The sequence below is a fragment of the Mauremys mutica genome, chromosome 13, assembly GCF_020497125.1.
Source record: "Mauremys mutica isolate MM-2020 ecotype Southern chromosome 13, ASM2049712v1, whole genome shotgun sequence".
Taxonomy (NCBI): Eukaryota; Metazoa; Chordata; order Testudines; family Geoemydidae; genus Mauremys; species Mauremys mutica.
In genome coordinates, this window is record NC_059084.1 from 19333755 (window position 1) to 19350496 (window position 16742).

Consider the following 16742-nt stretch of genomic DNA (forward strand, 5'->3'; position numbering starts at 1 on the left):
CATGGTGGCATTATAATGAAATTAGGGCTGATGGATTTTTCACACGGAACTTGACTCCTTCACTGACCTACAGGCATGTACAGCACTGGGGAGGACCTATTCTGTGTGATCAGGGGAGATCGAAGGGCAGCTGCAGTAATCTTCAATAGAGAGGTGTAGACCAGAGAGACAAGCAGAACAAACCAAGGCCGTGCATATGACGATACCATGGCTGTTATTGAGTACTGATCCTGGAACATTCAACGCCACAAGCACAAGCCCCTACCACTTGGGCTAATGGAGTAGACCAGTGGTTTTCAACCTTTTTTCATTTATGGACGCCTAAAATATTAGAAAAGAAGTGTGGACCACTTTGGAAATCTTAGGCATAGTCTGCGGACCACAGGTTGAAAATCACTGGCATAGACCGTATCAGAGGGGTAGCCATGTTAGTCTGTATCCACAGAAACAACGAGGAGTCCGGTGGCACCATTAAGACGAACAGATTTATTTGGGCATAAGCTTTTGTGGGTAAAAAAACCACTTGTCATTTTTTTTTGGAGCAGACAGCTAAGCCGGATTTATTGTTAAATTGTAAACGGCAGGCTATTACAGTTGCTGCTACTACCCACTAGAGGGAGACAAGATCACAGACACAGGCTTAGTTTATTAGACTTCTAATGTAATGCACCATGTTAATCCAAACAGCCATGCAGCGTTAGTACTCTGGCAGACAGATTTGCAAAGATGTTAGGTATGCAATGTACTGGCAAAATATGTATTTAATTACCCTTGTTGGGTTTGCAAATGGAGTAATTACATGTGCAAGTGATTACAAATGTACCTCCAGAAGTACATTTGTAAGAACTCAGGTGTGCAAAATTACATGATTTGTGCACACGATCCTAATAATTGTGAGAACAAATTAAGCCTGTATTCACATATTTAGTTATACACCTTATGACTTTAGAAGTCTGCCCGGTGCTCTCTGCAGGCTGCATGCCTATCCTGAAGATTGGTGCATCTGAAATCTGTCCTATTTAGTGCAGTGTAGGTATGGCTTAAAAGGCCCCAGGCCAGCTGTTGATGCAGCGCCAGTGGCCCACCATCTGTGTTCACCTGATGTTGTGCATAGCCCAGCAAATGCCATTGCTAGTTTTATGCCCTTCACTGCCAAAAGAGACAATTCCTTCTTTGCTGGACCATCTCCCTTTAAATATATTCAAATTCCTGAGCTGCTTTTTCAAAGCCTGTTTGGGAACGGATAGTGGTTTGAACCGTTAGGTGGACAACGCCAATGTCAATAATGAATGGTTCGAAGAAAATCTAGAGCACCAGAGCTTATCGCCTCTGTCCCGAGTACAGCCCTGCTCTTCCTCTCCTCAGCCCAGTGCATGGTGTGTTATGCATTAAGTACGCAGAGCTCCTCCCAGCACAGCCAGCTTCGGAAAGATGCATCATTAATTTCTTTTCTTGTCCCTGTGGAGTTTGTGACCTCTTTTCACATCTATTTTTAAATCACTTCTGGGATCTTGTGCACCTGGTGCTGTCATTAAGTTATAAAAAAACTGGCACTTGCCCTCTTACAGTTCACATATTCTAGGCTCTTTCTTTCCAACTTCCACCCCATTTGGTGAGTCCTGACTCTGAGTATCAGTGTCCATTGGAATATACCATTCTCCTCTCTTCACAGTTGAGCCTCCCTAACTCTCTCTCTTTTTAGAGAATTGCTTTGCCTTTGGTGCAACTCAGAACAACCTGGCGGGTGCTCTAAATGAGTGGTTCTCAACCAGGGGTACATGTACCCCTGGGAGTGCGCAGATATCTTCCAGGGGATACATCAGCTCATCTCAATATTTGGCTAGTTTTACAAAAGGCTACATAAAAGCACCAGTGAAGTCAGCACAAACTAAAATTTTATACAAGGTCTTATTTATACTGCTCTATATACTGTACACTGAAATGTAAGTACAATATTTATATTCCAATTGATTTATTTTATAAGTATATGGTAAAAATGAGAAAGTCAGCAATTTTTCAGCAATAGTGTGCTGTGACGCTTTTGTATTTTTGTGTCTGATTTGGTAAGCAAGTAGTTTTTGAGTGAGGAGAAACTTGGGGGATGTAAGATAAATCAGACTCCTGAAAGGGATAGAGTAGTCTGGAAAGGTTGAGAGCCACTGCTCTAAATTGTGCCAGCTTGCAATGACCTATTAATGGCAGGCACTCACCACTGGAGGACCCTGTTGCAGCCTGGTGCAGAACTTCAGTTGTGTCTCTGCCTCAGTTTCCTCTTACGGACTATCAAGAACTTCTTCAATGAGGTTTGTAGATAGTGAACCATACCCCTTCAGGGTCTTGCTTATGTAATCAACAGCCAAACATGGTATACAAACAAGCCTTCAATCCAGCATCCTAGCTGGAGGGTTCAGGTATTCTTAGTCAAACAGCCCCCCAACTGAGTCCACCTTTCTACTCCTTCCAGGGTTTTCATGTGTAAGAGTCTCACAACCCAGGACCCTCTTCTGGAGTCAGGCCTCCTGCCTTCAGGAAGAGTTCCTTCCAGCGGCGTAGGGTTCCTTCCAACCGACAAGGCCTAGGGCGGCAAATCTGAGCACCCACGGAGAAGCTCCGCTGCTCCAGCTCGCCTCCTCTGTGAGCGTGCCGCCGCGTCCTGTTGGAGTTGGGGCGGGACTTTGGGGAAGGAGTTGGAATGGGGGCGGGGAAAGGGTGGAGTCGGGGCGGGCAGGGTGACAATTATTTCAGGGCCTATGGGAGGCAAAATCATTAATCCGCCACTGGTTCCTTTCCTGGACTCTGCAGCTCTTCCCTGGAGCAGTGCGTAGTTCCCCAACAACCTGGTCCTCATGCCTCTGTCGGTAAAGTCCTTTTGCTGTGGCTGAGCCTCCCGTTAGGGTTTTGCCCCTCATAGCTCTCTTGGGACCTTTCCTAGATCCCCTTTTCTAGTGAGCTCTCCAAACAGCTCCCCTGAGAAGTTCTTCTCCTCCAGAGCTTTCTCTGTGTTCTGGGACCTCCTGAGCCTTTTATTAGGCTCAGCTGCTCCTTACGTAATTAAGTGCCTCCTGGCCACTCAGGCAATTAACAATCCACAGGTGGGTCTGGGCTGGCTCATTCTCCTTAGCTGAGCCTGTCACAGGTAGGGCGGGTGTCTGATCCCTTCAGTGGGCCCTATGTTACCCTGTGACATGGCTGTACATCAGCAGTTATGCCACCACAAAAGAGCTGCAGCAAGTCTCTTCCCGCCCCGTGTAGGGTCCTGGGGTAGAGCCATTGTGCCAGAGAGCCCCCCAACGATGGGGGTATTCTGTAACAGCATGGCAGCCCCACCCCACTGGGTCCGTGCCAGGCTCCACCCACTGGTGTAAAAGGGTCAGTATCATGCTGCACAATCAGGGCTTCCACCCTCCAGCTCATGAGGTCTGTCCCAACTCTTTTCAGCCATGTAAATCAAATGACTCAGTGAGCTCTGCAGGATCAGAATATCCAGCCTGAATTTAAAACCAACAGAGAGGAAGTGCCTTGCATAATGACAGGTTTCAGAGTAGCTGCCGTGTTAGTCTATAGCCCAGGAAAGCTTATGCTCAAATAAATTTGTTAGTTTCTAAGGTACCACAAGTACTCCTGTTTGTTTTTTTTTTAAAGAGAGGAAGTGATTCCCCATTGGGCCCTGGGCCTTACACCTGGTTCACAATGGTGGAACTGGGTTAACTTCAGTGAAGTTACACAGCCACAGCATATTCAGACAAAGGCTATTTTCACTCCCTTCTGTAATTTTCATGGATTCACTAACACACTACAAGCAACAGGCTACTTGTGATCAACTCAAGCTTCAGAGTAGCAGCCGTGTTAGTCTGTATCCGCAAAAAGAACAGGAGTACTTGTGGCACCTTAGAGACTAACACATTTATTTCAGCATGAGCTTTCGTGAGCTACAGCATCCGAAGTAGTGAGCTGTAGCTCACGAAAGCTCATGCTGAAATAAATTTGTTAGTCTCTAAGGTGCCACAACTCAAGCTTGTCAACTGTCTGAAATGGTTTCAGAGTAGCAGCCGTGTTAGTCTGTATCCGCAAAAAGAACAGGAGTACTTGTGGCAATGTCTGAAATGGGCCACTCATTACCACTTCAAAAGTTATTTTTCCTCCCTTGGTATCCTGCTGTTAACTGAATTGTCTCGTTAGACTGACCTCACACTTGGTAAGGCAACTCCCATCCTTTCATGTATTTATACCTGCTCCTGTATTTTCCACTCCATGCATCTGATGAAGTGGGTTCTAGCCCACGAAAGCTTATGCCCAAATAATTTTGTTAGTCTCTAAAGTGCCATAAGGACTCCTCATTATTTAAACATGAAAACATTACTCAGAGAATATTTTAAAAAAATAAACGATACAAAGTGTTTGAAGCGTCAGTAATTGTGTCATTGGGGGTAACATACAGGTTGTAGGGGGATGTTAACGTTTTGGTGTTAGGCGGCATATACCATATACAGTCTGTCATGTCCCCAATGCGGGGTATGCGGGGTGAGTTCAAGGTACAGCCAGTAAATCAGTGTTTTCCACTAGGGGGTTAGGATTCCAATATTTCTCACAGCCTAAAAGGGAATGTCTCATAAAGTATATATTTTTAAAGGCTCCTCCATTGTTTTGTATGCAGTATGAAATATAAAATAGAGAACTCCTTCTGAAATGGCATGTGTTCAGAGACAGGATGCTGCAAGGATCAGAAACTATCATTTTCTAAAGAAACATCCCACCCTTCCCCCCCCCCCCCCAGTGTAAACTGTCAGTAATAAGTGAGTTGCCTGAATGTGACCACACTACAGAATAAATGCAGCAGATCTTTTTAGAGTTGAGTTAAGACTTTCTTTCATAGCTTCAATTATGACACAGGTCATCCCTCTCTTTCTGTCTTCATACACTGTAAGAAGCATGTGTAGCTGTCTCTCTCAAGGAAAGGAGATAAGTTTCCTATAAGACTGAGAATGCTGCTACATCATCCCTTCATTGGAGATGTGGAAGATTTCAGGAGGTTCCACCAAGCCTCCCAGTTTCCATGAAACAGAAATGTCCTGTGTAATAATTGGGCATCCCAGCTGTTCATAGGCATAGTTTGATTTCTATATTTGAGCAGGCAGCTCCAGTCAGGTAAATGGGGCTATGCGTTAGGAAGGCAAATTCCATGGCCTGCCTGAGGTTTGCAGGTTTTGGGGTTTTTTGGGGGGGAGGGGCAACACCCCATCTGCTCCCACCAAACTATGCCCATGGTTCTGTGTAATAATCTAGCTCATTTTTAAGGCATCCCAGCATTCATATTTTATAATCTCTATCTAGTTTAGTGACCAGCTGAATATCTGTCAGCTCAGCAGGATGCAGAATTTCTTTGTTTAGGTTGTAGTATTTAACCCAAACTATCTCATTTTAATGTTGACAGCACACAGTGGACATTATTAGTCAGTTGCATGCCTGAATTGCTACAAGAGACTAGTACTTTGGAACATGTCCAGTTAGGCAGCATGAATCCTGTTTCTTCCCTGGGAACCTTCACTTCACCTCTCTGTCTTAAGGTTTTCCATAAAACCCATCACCATACTGTCTTGAAGTAATGACACTGCTCTGTTTAGGCATCTCTATTTAGCTATGCAACATTCTTTGCTATTTGAGCTCTATGCCAGCTCTTCCACAAGCTCTGCTGACATATTTCTAGCTCTGATCCATAGCCCTCTCCCCACCAACTACCCTAGTACTTTCTGCAGCAAAGCTTTCTACAGCATGATGTACCAGCTAGTTTTCTGTAACAGTGTTCTCCATTGGTATTGCAAGTTCCTTCTGTTCTATTATTTTTGGCCATGTTAACAATGTTATCAAAAGTTCTTCAGTGAAATATGCACAAGAGACCTCTTCCCCCCCCCCCCCCTTATTAGGCAAGCTCCTGGTATCCCACCACAAAGTAGCCTCAAACATACTGGATTCAAATCTACTCTGACTACATTACAAAGTTACATCTATTAAGCAACTGAAATTTTCCAGTTCCTTGAGTGGTTGCTTGGGATGGGTTTCCCTGTCATTATACATCTAGATATATTCTCTCAATACCACATTTGTCAAAACTTTAAAGAGAAGACATGGCAAATGACAAGGTGTCCTTGCTGGACAGGCTTGCTAATTTCCTCACATATTACACAATCACTCTTCTGCACCTTCACTAGTCACCACCTGCCGAGCTCTTCTGGGAAGAGCAAATCACCTTTGCTTCCTGCAACCTAATCATCCCAGCAGTAGTTAGCAAAAACAAGGCCTACAAGCACCACACATTATAGCCTCTGGCCACTGGCAATCTTCTGTTCCAGGGCTGTGTCTCCTCACATAGTATTTAAAAAATAAATGGCTGGCAGGAAGTTATGTAACAGTCCCTGCAGGGGGGCTGGAACAATTTGTATAGTGGCGGTGCTGAGAGCCACTGAACTGTAAACCCTGTCTATAATGGAACCCACTTCAAGGTAGGGAATGATGCAGCACCGCCCCCCCCCCCACCCCTAGAGTTCCAGCTCCTACAAGTCCCTGTTTCCCTCCTGAATGTCGTGTAACATCATTTTGTTCAGAGGGAGCAAAACCCCGGTATAACGGAGCTTGAGCAGAGTCAAGATAAGGCATGGAGGGACCAGGCTCAAACCTGAATTTCTTTGCTCCTTGTTAAACTATCAGATGTTTGTTTGTAAGTTCCAAACACAAGCCAAATTCTGATCCATTTGCTCATGACACTGTATGCTGGGCACATACTGAAACAGATAATTCTCCTCCTTCCAGACCTTTTCAAATACCTATTTTTGAAATTTTCTCTTGAAAATTATTTCAAAGTACTTATTGGTAACAGCACAACTACCGTGCTGCAAAAAGATTAAATAAGTGAGGTTTTTTTCAGATAACAAAGATTAAAGAGCGCCATTATAAAGGCTCTGGTAAGCACCTCTTTTTTAGACCCAACAGTGCTTTAAGATATATAAGAATATGGTTAACACAACTTTAAATGAAATCATCTGGATTTCACACACAGTGATAGTCACACTTAATCCCCACTATAAACTAGGTCATTTAGAATTTTACACAAAGGAAAATTCTACCATTGTAATTCTATTGGATCTGAAATGAGATGAGTACAACTCTTGCTAGCCACATGCCCAATTAATTAAATATATGCAAAATGAGCCATCAATCTATTTTTTAAAAGCATATATAACTCCAAATTACTGAGAGCAGAGATTCTGTTCCCTCCTTCAGGAAAAAGAAAACTCCTGAGCTTCACCTGCGGACTGAAAGGTACTGGGGATTAATGGGCTGTTGTTAAGAGATCTTCCAGGTAGTTCTCCCCTCATGGAGGATTATAGAAAATACACTCCGAGTTTCCAAAGCCAGCACTTTTGGAGAATGGGCCTAGAACTTCCTGGAAAGAATTTGCATACTGATGTACGGCTTGAAATACTGGCACAATCTTATCTTGTTAAAGATTGGTTTGTTAAAGGCCTTAGGCTAAGACGGTCTCTGTCCTCATTATGTCTGTAGCAGTAAGAAACCAAGCACTAAAGAAAACCCTGCCAGAGCTAATGTGGTCACATGAATCTCCTTTTCTCCTGTTGTAATTGTGTTCTGCAGGCTGCGAGAGAGGCAAAAATGGATTTGGTTTAAGAGAGTCTAAATTTCTGGTTCTCTAAACAACTCCCCAAACGTGTCTCTTCTTTGTTAAGAACAAGAACGCTAAAAATAATCCAAAATCCCAACATGTTTCTAGCACATACAGCCCTATGGGCTCTTTGTGCTCTCAAACCTGTTTGCTAGTCACTGGTGCTTCTGACAGATAATTGCAGATACCTGGGGGGATTCTCAAGGAGTTCAATTAACTGAGCTGAGAAAAACACACAACAAACATTTATCACCCTTTCCAGAGGAGTATGGGGAGGGCTATCCCATGCCTAGCAGAGCCCTCTAGAACATTATGACTTCTTATTTGAGAAAAAATGGTTATAACAGGAATTTTATAGCAGCTTTAACAAATACTTGGGGGTTGCAGGAGGGGATTTATTTTCCTAGACCAAGCTTATAGTTGTGTGTTATTTTTCTTTGCATGTGCAGCACACCACAGCACAATGGCATTTACCGAGGTGCAATATTTTCGTTGGAAGAGGCTTCTATTTCTCTACCAATGCCTGGCCATGGCTATGCAATAATACTGCACAGATGTCCCAAAGGATTGTACAGCCTTCCTGAGAGGCCAAACTGCATAAATGTAAAGGAAAGAATCCTGCCCTGCAGGGAAAGCAGATTCTCAGCCTGCATTGCCAAGGGACAGGGCTTAATCTCTAATCCTCTGGATTAGTCTGGAGTGAAGGTAGAACTCAGAGTGGCAGGGCTGTGGGAGTATGGCAGGATATTTCCCTGGAGGGAGGTCCTCACAGAGGAGATAAACTACACCACAGCTTTGGAGTGACAAGATTTCTGCCTCAGAGACAGCTCCTAATTATTTCTGCCCTGGATGCAGAGCTGTGTAGTGTTCCCACTGTTATCCTTCTTGATATATCAAAGGAAAGTTTGGTTTTCCCTTAAAATTGTTACTTTTCTCATCACACCGTTTTAATTATTATTTATTTTAGAGAGCCTTTGGTCTACACAGGCACATACATAGTTCAGTGATGGGTTCATTAGGAATGCCAGCAATGAATGGACAGATAGGACAGACAGAAGCCACAGTTGGTAGTTAATACTTGATCCCAATTCAGACTTCAGTAGCACATCTAAACAGAACATAAGCTGAGTTTAGTTACACGCTGTGAACTTGTGAAGTCAGTTACTGCTCTTGCAGCCACGTGCACAGAATCTGATGTAACAAGGCCCCCTTCTTACTGCAGAAGAGTTTTCCCAAAAAGATTCCCTTGGAAGGCCCCTGGATAGAAAGTGATCATCTCCACACATTGCCTCAATCATGCAAAAACAAAATCAGAATTTCAAGCAACTCAGATCCCCAAAATTTTGGCCTGTTTTCTCTATGCTTCAAGATTTGTACTGTCACAAAGCTGCAAGGGCCAAATCCAGCGTATCATGCTCTCACTGTTCTGCAGACCCAGAAAGCTTTCTAAATATATCACCCGAAGACAATAACTCGGACACCAAACGTTTAAAACTTCCAAGAGTATAACATGTATTTAATTATTTACTAGAGATTATCTTGCTAGATATGTCCCTTCCAGCCCCTGACACAATCATTTTCCCTCTAATGAGTTTGTGGTAGAAGATAGACATCAGAAATGTAACACATTATAAACATCAACACTTAACCACCCCAGAGAGTTTTCTTTTAAAGGCAAGTCTGTAATGAGTGATGGGTATCCTCTTCAGTTCACACTCATGAGCATACTAAAAGAAATGTGTAAACAGCAAAACTACTTGCAAACCTTGCAGGGAAAGAACTGCTCTGTTCTGAGTAACTGAATTCCCTGCCAACGCACCTACAGCATGTGTAAGTCAGACAAATGTATCATTTATCATGCAAGAAGAAATAGGTTTAGGGGGAATGGAGCATTCCAGAAGTGATTATCCAACTGGCCCCTGCTGACTTACTTTCCTTCAGATCCATAGCTGTTCATACTGTCTTCAATGGATTCGTGGCTGGCTTGACGGACCGTCCGGCTTGGCATTTCGACAGCCAGACCAGTTTCTGTGCTCCGCTGGATAGCACCTTTTAGTCTCCGGCCATCCCCGTCTACAAACAAGAGAGACAGCACAGGCAATCAGCTATTGTTCTGAGCATGTATGGTAACACTGCAGAATAACAATCGAATAGAACCAAGGGAAGGCCTTTCACAGAATTACTCCTGGAATCCAGAAACCACCCTGCACTTCATTCTTTTCCTATTTTGTCACGCTCAAGCCTGTAACTCTCACCTTTGTTCATAACGGGCCTGATGTTCAAACAAGCTCGATACCCAGTTGGGCATTCAAAATGCAAATGTAATTGCTAGCCTACTTTGAGCATGCAAATCAGATAATAGAATGCGTGCAAGCGCACACACAGATGTACACAGCCAAACTATGTGTGGACTTGCCCAATTAGTATGCACACTGTACAATTATGAGCAGAGATTAGGTTCTAAATTGTGGATCTAATGTGTTTGAAAATCTGCCCCACTGTTTCAAGTTGTGAGGAATGCCGAGGAATCATAGTGCCAGGACAGTAACAGAAGGATCAGAGGGGAGAGAAGGGGCTGTACAGGACTAGGAACACTCTGAAGGAGAGAACAATTGAGGCACAAGCAATAAGAGACCATAACGGCATCTCCAAAATGGCTTCCCAATGCAGGCCACTCAGAGGGGTTTTAAACAGCAGAAAAGCCCACAGCAAGGGCCACTACATTCACACACGCCCTCAGCTCAAGTCGGGTGGGAATCCGAATCTGGTGATTATCTTTTCCTCTTGGGGTTAATCTTCAAAGACTCTGAAATTAACAGCTGCTATTTGCATCCTTCTCTTTAGCAGTCTGCGTTTCTCAGAATGAATTATGTTATATAATGAATATATAATGAACACCATTAACATTAATTGCTTTCGCTGCTGTTAGGTAGCTAACAAGTTTCTGCCTACATACAATGCTTATCCTGAAATATCGATGTCGGCTGCAAGTTCTCTGAATGAGTTGGAATGTGGGAATCTTTTTTAAAGGTGCCCACCCATAAACCTGAATAAGAATATTCTGGATGTTAACACTCAGGTAGTAGATGTGACCCACCAGACTGCTTTGGTATTCCTATAGAACACTGACGATGGCAGAGTCCAATGTCCTCTACCAGCTCTGGGCACCATTTTCCTAGGTGCGACCAAAATGCTTGCAAGTATTCAGAACAGTCAACTTAGCAATGTTCAGTTCTCTTAGGGTAAGTGGCATCACTTCCAGAAGCACCCCCAACTTCATGAAGAGTGCTTCTGTATGTGAAATGAACCGGTTCAAGACAACATCAGCCCTCGAAGTACCATTTTTAGGGTACTGAGAGTTCTCAAAACATGGAAGAGGATGGGGCCCTCACAGCCACTTCAGAAGCTCTGAGAGCTCAGTCTGTACACGTGGAAAGTATTGTGTTAATCTTTCCTAAGTGTATAGCAAGCTGCTTGGCCTGGGAATGGTTTTCTCCGGTTCTCTGTGTGAATGAGCATTTCCCAGAAATTGCTGGCCAATTAGCAGGGCCCCTGCCCCATGCTTTGTTTGAAATTAACACTGATAGGTTAACACTAGGGCAAGGCATCTTCTATTAACTTAGCTAAAAAGCCCCCTTTCTCTGCACTACCCTGAGGTTTCCAACTGAGTAAACATTTAGGCCGAAAGGCATTCTGTACCAGCTGCTGTCCACATGTACAGTACCATATGCAGGCATCAGACAGTTTGCATGTTTCGGTTAACGTTAAATACAGTTTGTATTGTTTGTGTGCCCATCATATGAATCAGAAAGTCAAACAAACATCATCAAAACAACTGTTATCCAAGTCAAAAGCTTCAGACAACACAAATATTCAGACTTCAGTGAAAGAAAAGCCCAATGAGATGGCCTAATCTGGTCCCAGCTACTGCAGGATTATTCCCAATGGTGTATTTTCTAGTGCTTTGTCCAGCCTTGTTCTAAATGTCCACAGCCTAGAACACCCCTCCTTCACTGTAATGTTATCTGTCCCGATAGTCTAATTTCCTCCTTAATTTCATTTTGTTCCCCCTAGTTATACCCTTTCTACCATCCTCAACAATTCCCCTCTCCCTCCTTGCTATGCATACACCCTCAAAATACTCAGATCCTTCCTCTGTTTCGTTGCATATTCAGTTCTTTCCTCATAAAAATCAACCTGAGTCAATAATAATAATAAACCAGCATTGAAAAATGTTTAAGTGCCTAACCATGAAACATCTGCTCTCAAGATCATTTGATTTTCCTACTGTAACTGGAGATGGCCAGGGAATGAAATACTCAAATTACCATATACCTGCGGTTAACAACAAACTAATAGAGGCTTGTGGTGTGGGCAGGCATTTGGCATCCCAAGGCACCTGCCTGGCACAGTGCACTGCCTTGTCTGACAGATTTTTCAGGCCCAACGCTAAGGTTTTGCCATACAGCAAAAGAGCGTAAAATACAGGGAATGCAGGACACACTCCAGCACTGTATTGGAGATTGTCTCTCACTTCCAGCTGGCACTGGATACATTCTGCTGCAGCAGAACACACAGCCACACATCTGCTGGCCTCCGGAGCTGCCTGCTGCATCTCCTTCTTGGCTGTCCAGTTAAATGTGTGATTCACGAGCGGGGGAAGGGATGAGGAGGCGAACAAAGGCAGTTTGCAGAGGACTGTGAGGGTCTGCAGGTCCTGAACCCAGGCCTGCGGGCCACTGCTGCATCCATACCACCACTTGGGAGCCCTGAGCCCGTATGCTCCACTAAAGGTACCACTCACAGGGACTTAACTAGAGGAGCTTCAGAGTCCCTGATTGGGCCAAGTGTATTATTTAAACCAGAAAGACACAGGAAGTTGTCTGTGCAGCAAGGATGATGCTGGCTTGCTGCTGCTACAGACCCTGCCATCTGCTACCTGACTCCCCTACTGTGTCCCCGGTTCCTGACTTCAACCCTGCCCCTGCTCCCGATTCCTGCCCTGAGCCTTGTTCCAGTCCCTGAGCCCTGTTGCCTTGGCTTCCAACTGCTCCAGCTCTGACCCAGGCTACGGCTCTTTGGCTTCTGACTCCGCACTGACCCTTGGCTTCGGCTCCTGTTTCCTGTCTGACCCCATCTCCAACTTGTGGCTCTGACACCTGGCTCTTCACTTCAGATATGCCCATTGCATCTGGCTCCTGAACAGAACGCTGACCACCCAGCCAGACCACCCACGTCCTGGTCACCGGTACCCGTCTTCCACAGACCCAGACAATTTGCACAACCCCTCCCACCATCCCGGGGTCCCAGCAGGAGTAGGAATGGATCAATTGGACCTATCTTTGTCCCATGGGGCACTGGGATCTCAAAAGCGGGTTACCCATCTCCAGGCAGATTCACCAGGAACTGTGACTCAAGTGATACAGCTGGCAGCCAAGAACCTGTCGCTACAGACATGAGCGGACAAGCTCCTTGATAAGAATGCTGTGCTTCAGGTGTGGCTTTCAGCATCACACCCTGAACTGTGCCGACTTCTGTTGCTGCTTTGCCTGTGAGCGTACTTCTCCATGGGCCTCATCATCAGTCTATTGTCATGGGAAACGTTAAGACAGGGCGTGCAATGGAGTACAACAGCCCAATACTAACTGACCAGGATGACTTCCTACAGGTGTTCTCCATGATATTTGATACTTGCTCAAGAGAACTTGCCCTGTGAAAAAACAATAGAAATGTAGGGCTGGAAGGGACCTCAAGAGGTCATCTAATCCAGCCCTCTGTGCCAAGGCAGGATTAACCATGCATTCCATCCTTGACCAACCCTGATCAGCATTTGTCTAACCTGTTTTGAAAAAATGCCAAGGCTGGGGCTTCTACAACCTCCTCAGGTAAATTGTTCTAGTGCTTAATCAACCGTATAAGTTAGAAAGTTTCTCCTAATATCCAACCGAAATCTCCTTTGCTACAGACTAAGCCAATTACTTCTTGTCCTACCCTCGGTGTACAGGGAGAACTGATCACGGTCCTCTTTATAAGAAGTGTCACAGAAGCATCATGGAGAAACAGCACATTCTGCGTGAGAAGGTGGAAGAGAAATAATAAAAAAAATGTTTAGCACTTATGTTTCATCTTTACATGTTCAAAGCTCTTCAGAGTCACCCAGCAGCGACTCCCACTGGCCAATAATGAAGCAGCACGGATGGGGTCCGAAAGGACTCTCAGCCAGTCCTCCCTGAGCCCAAGTACTGTATCCGAAAGGTAGGAGTGTTAAAAGCTCCTTTGGAAGACCTGTAAAATGAAGAGTATAATGGTACCACTTGGATGAGGATGTTGCCCGGCAAAATAATTTGTCTTAATTTATTTGTTAGTGCTCTCTGGAATGAGTACAGTGAGCTTTGATCTTTCCTGCCATGTCTGTGGAAGATTTACTCTCTGCACCTTTTCCAATAAAGCAATAAAGTTGCCAGTGCAATGTGTTGCTAAAAAACAGATTCTGGTTTGGAAAGATGAACCATGTTGCCTGGGCACAGCATTCCTCCTCATCAGCTGGTAAATATCTTGTGCATAGAGCACTGTACCTGCCAGACAGTCCAGCAGTGGACTACAGGGAGTGAAAGTGGCTGCCTGGATAAAGCAGCGCACAGATCATCGGACACTTCTAAGCATTCTCTCTCTTCAATGTATTTGCAGCTGTCAACTCCAATAAAAGCCAGCTCTTCTCAAGAATGGTGCAACAAGATTGGCAGTGCTGACTACCTTTAGGAATTGCTTTTGTCTCAATATTGGTAAGAAAAATGGTGGCGCTTCTCTTACTTTCTCCTCCATCTCCCCTGCCACCCCCCACTGGTCCAGCAAGCAAGCCCTGTCTTGCATGGCTCACATGATCTTGTGTGTCAGTGCCAAGCTCCTGTCTCGATGCTACTGACAGTCTCTCTCTGTGCACAGAGGACACAAAGTCCTAAAAATCCACTAAGAATTGTACAGCAACTCATGCAAGGACACGATTATGCTATTATTGCTATTGGGCACAATTACACTCCAAGAGATGATGGAGTCTCCATTTATTCAGCGGATCTTCCTGAGACTTTCAGTCCTCCTGTTTTCCTTTTATCCCTGTCACCTCTTCTCTTCTTACTTCTCCTCCCTTCCCACAGTTGCTCTGTTACCATCTTTCTCTCTTCCAGTTTCTCACTTTAAAAATTATCCCTTATATTCATCACTCAATTTCTCTCATGCTTGGTCCATTTGGCTTGAACTTTCCTGGCACAGGAGGAAACTAATGTGGGTAGACGTGTCTGAGTGGTGCCTTCCATGCCTTTTAAAGTAATTGACATCAATTCAAGGTTGGGAGTAGAAATCGACTGAATTTAAAACTGAATAGCTTTGCTTCTAAATTAATCTATTGCTTCAAAGCACAGAGTGTGTTAATATGCACAGTTTATGCACAGGCAGAACCAAATCACTACCCCACTGCACAATCGAGCCCCCTGTGGAACACATTAATTAGCCTTTTATCTCTCGAGATCAGTGTTCACATTTTGGCTTTGGTTGCAAGGGGAAAAAAATCAGCTTTAGCCTTGCTCCTAAGTCCCATTTGTTCCCACTGCAAAACTACTTGACAAACAAATGTTTTACATACTCTGACTAAGAGAGGTCCGAGGCTTGGAGAGGGTGCTCCAGGTCAAGACTGAGGTGCACTAGCACAGCTGAATCAAACAGCTTGTCTCCACTTCCGGGGGGATTGACTCATGGCGGTCGATCCACCAGGGGTCAATTTAGCAGGTCTAAATCGAGTGCCGATCGCTCTCCCATCGACTCTGGTACTCCACCGGAACGAGACGCGTAAAGTTAAGTTGACAGGAGAGTTTCTCCCATCGACCCAGCACAGTGTAGACATGGAAATAAGTTGACCTAAGGTACGTCAACTCCAGCTACATTATTCACATAGCCGGAGTTGTGTAACTTAGGTCTACTTAGCCCCGTAGTGCAGACCTGCCCTATGATAGGAGAAGGTGTTGCAGGTCAGCACTCAGGGACATCAAGAGAACAAGACTGGGCTGGCAGGTCAGGACTAAGGTGCACTGGCAGAACGGCAGGCAGGAGTTTGCACAGAACCTGCCTGCACTATTCGTAACTCAAACAAGGTGCAGTAAATCTCCCTTTATTTCCACAGGCACTAAAGTCATTCAATTTTTTTTTTTAAACAAACAAAAATATTGATGCATTTTTGCTCACTTCTGCATTTAGCCGGTTTGCTTTGAGTTAGTAAGAAGGTCAGGGATTTGGGGCAGCCCTGTGGGTGAAAATAGGCAAGGGGGAAGCATTGTTCAGCCAGTGAACATCTCAAAAAGGAACCAAATCCTGGGGCAGATAGTGGGTGGAAGCGAAGGCTCCTTGGGCACTACTGTTGGCCTTTAGTGACTAGACTGACAAGTGCACAATGAAGCAGCTACTGCGAATCTCAGCTCGGAAGCTAACAAGTGATTAAGCTGAACTGCCGGCCACCTCTCGCTGCTCTGCCAAATAAAAGTCTTATTTTCAAAGGCTTCACCGAGAAGAGAACTTGAATGCCAGCTTCTCCGCTTATAAACGCTGTTTTTTAAATGGTTCTCTTTTCTGCTTATTCAGATGCTGAGCTGAATCCCCAGCAGACAATTTGCCAGGAGGCATTTCATTATGAATCCATTCTGAGATTAACAAAACAATCCCTTTGTTCAAATCCAAAAGCGAGGGGGGAAAAAAAACTCTCTACAGAGTGGCATGAATAGCCAACACTTGTGACAGCCCGCCATCCACACGGAATGCACAAGTCAATTTGTCTGTACGAGGCATACCAAACAGTCCTTTTTAGAGAATTTGGAGTATTTATTTGTGTTTACAGCAAGTAATGTTCTGTTCGGAAGTGAATGCTGCTGCTGAGCAAAAATATTGTCGTTTCTGACTGAAGTTTAACTAGCTGACACCCCCCCCCGCCCATCTCTCCACACTTGGGACATCCGACACTAATGACAAGCATTTCACATGTCTACATCCTAATGGGCTGTGAATTACAGCACCTGAAGAGAGGGGA

The 16742-nt window shown here is 44.6% G+C and overlaps 1 protein-coding gene and 1 long non-coding RNA gene across 4 annotated transcripts in view; one reads left to right on the forward strand and one right to left on the reverse strand.

Moving 5' to 3' along the window:
* RIMS4 (regulating synaptic membrane exocytosis 4) overlaps positions 1 to 16742 on the reverse strand; it is an 89724-nt gene that overhangs the window by 27808 nt on the left and 45174 nt on the right. For all 3 annotated transcript variants that reach the window (XM_044986306.1, XM_044986307.1, XR_006573245.1), the window contains exon 2: positions 9607 to 9748. In XM_044986306.1, coding sequence (XP_044842241.1) covers positions 9607 to 9748 — 142 coding nt within the window. The remainder of the gene's footprint in view (positions 1 to 9606; positions 9749 to 16742) is intronic.
* Positions 1 to 16742, forward strand: part of LOC123348697 — a 40587-nt gene that overhangs the window by 8736 nt on the left and 15109 nt on the right. The gene's annotated exons all lie outside the window — the stretch shown is intronic.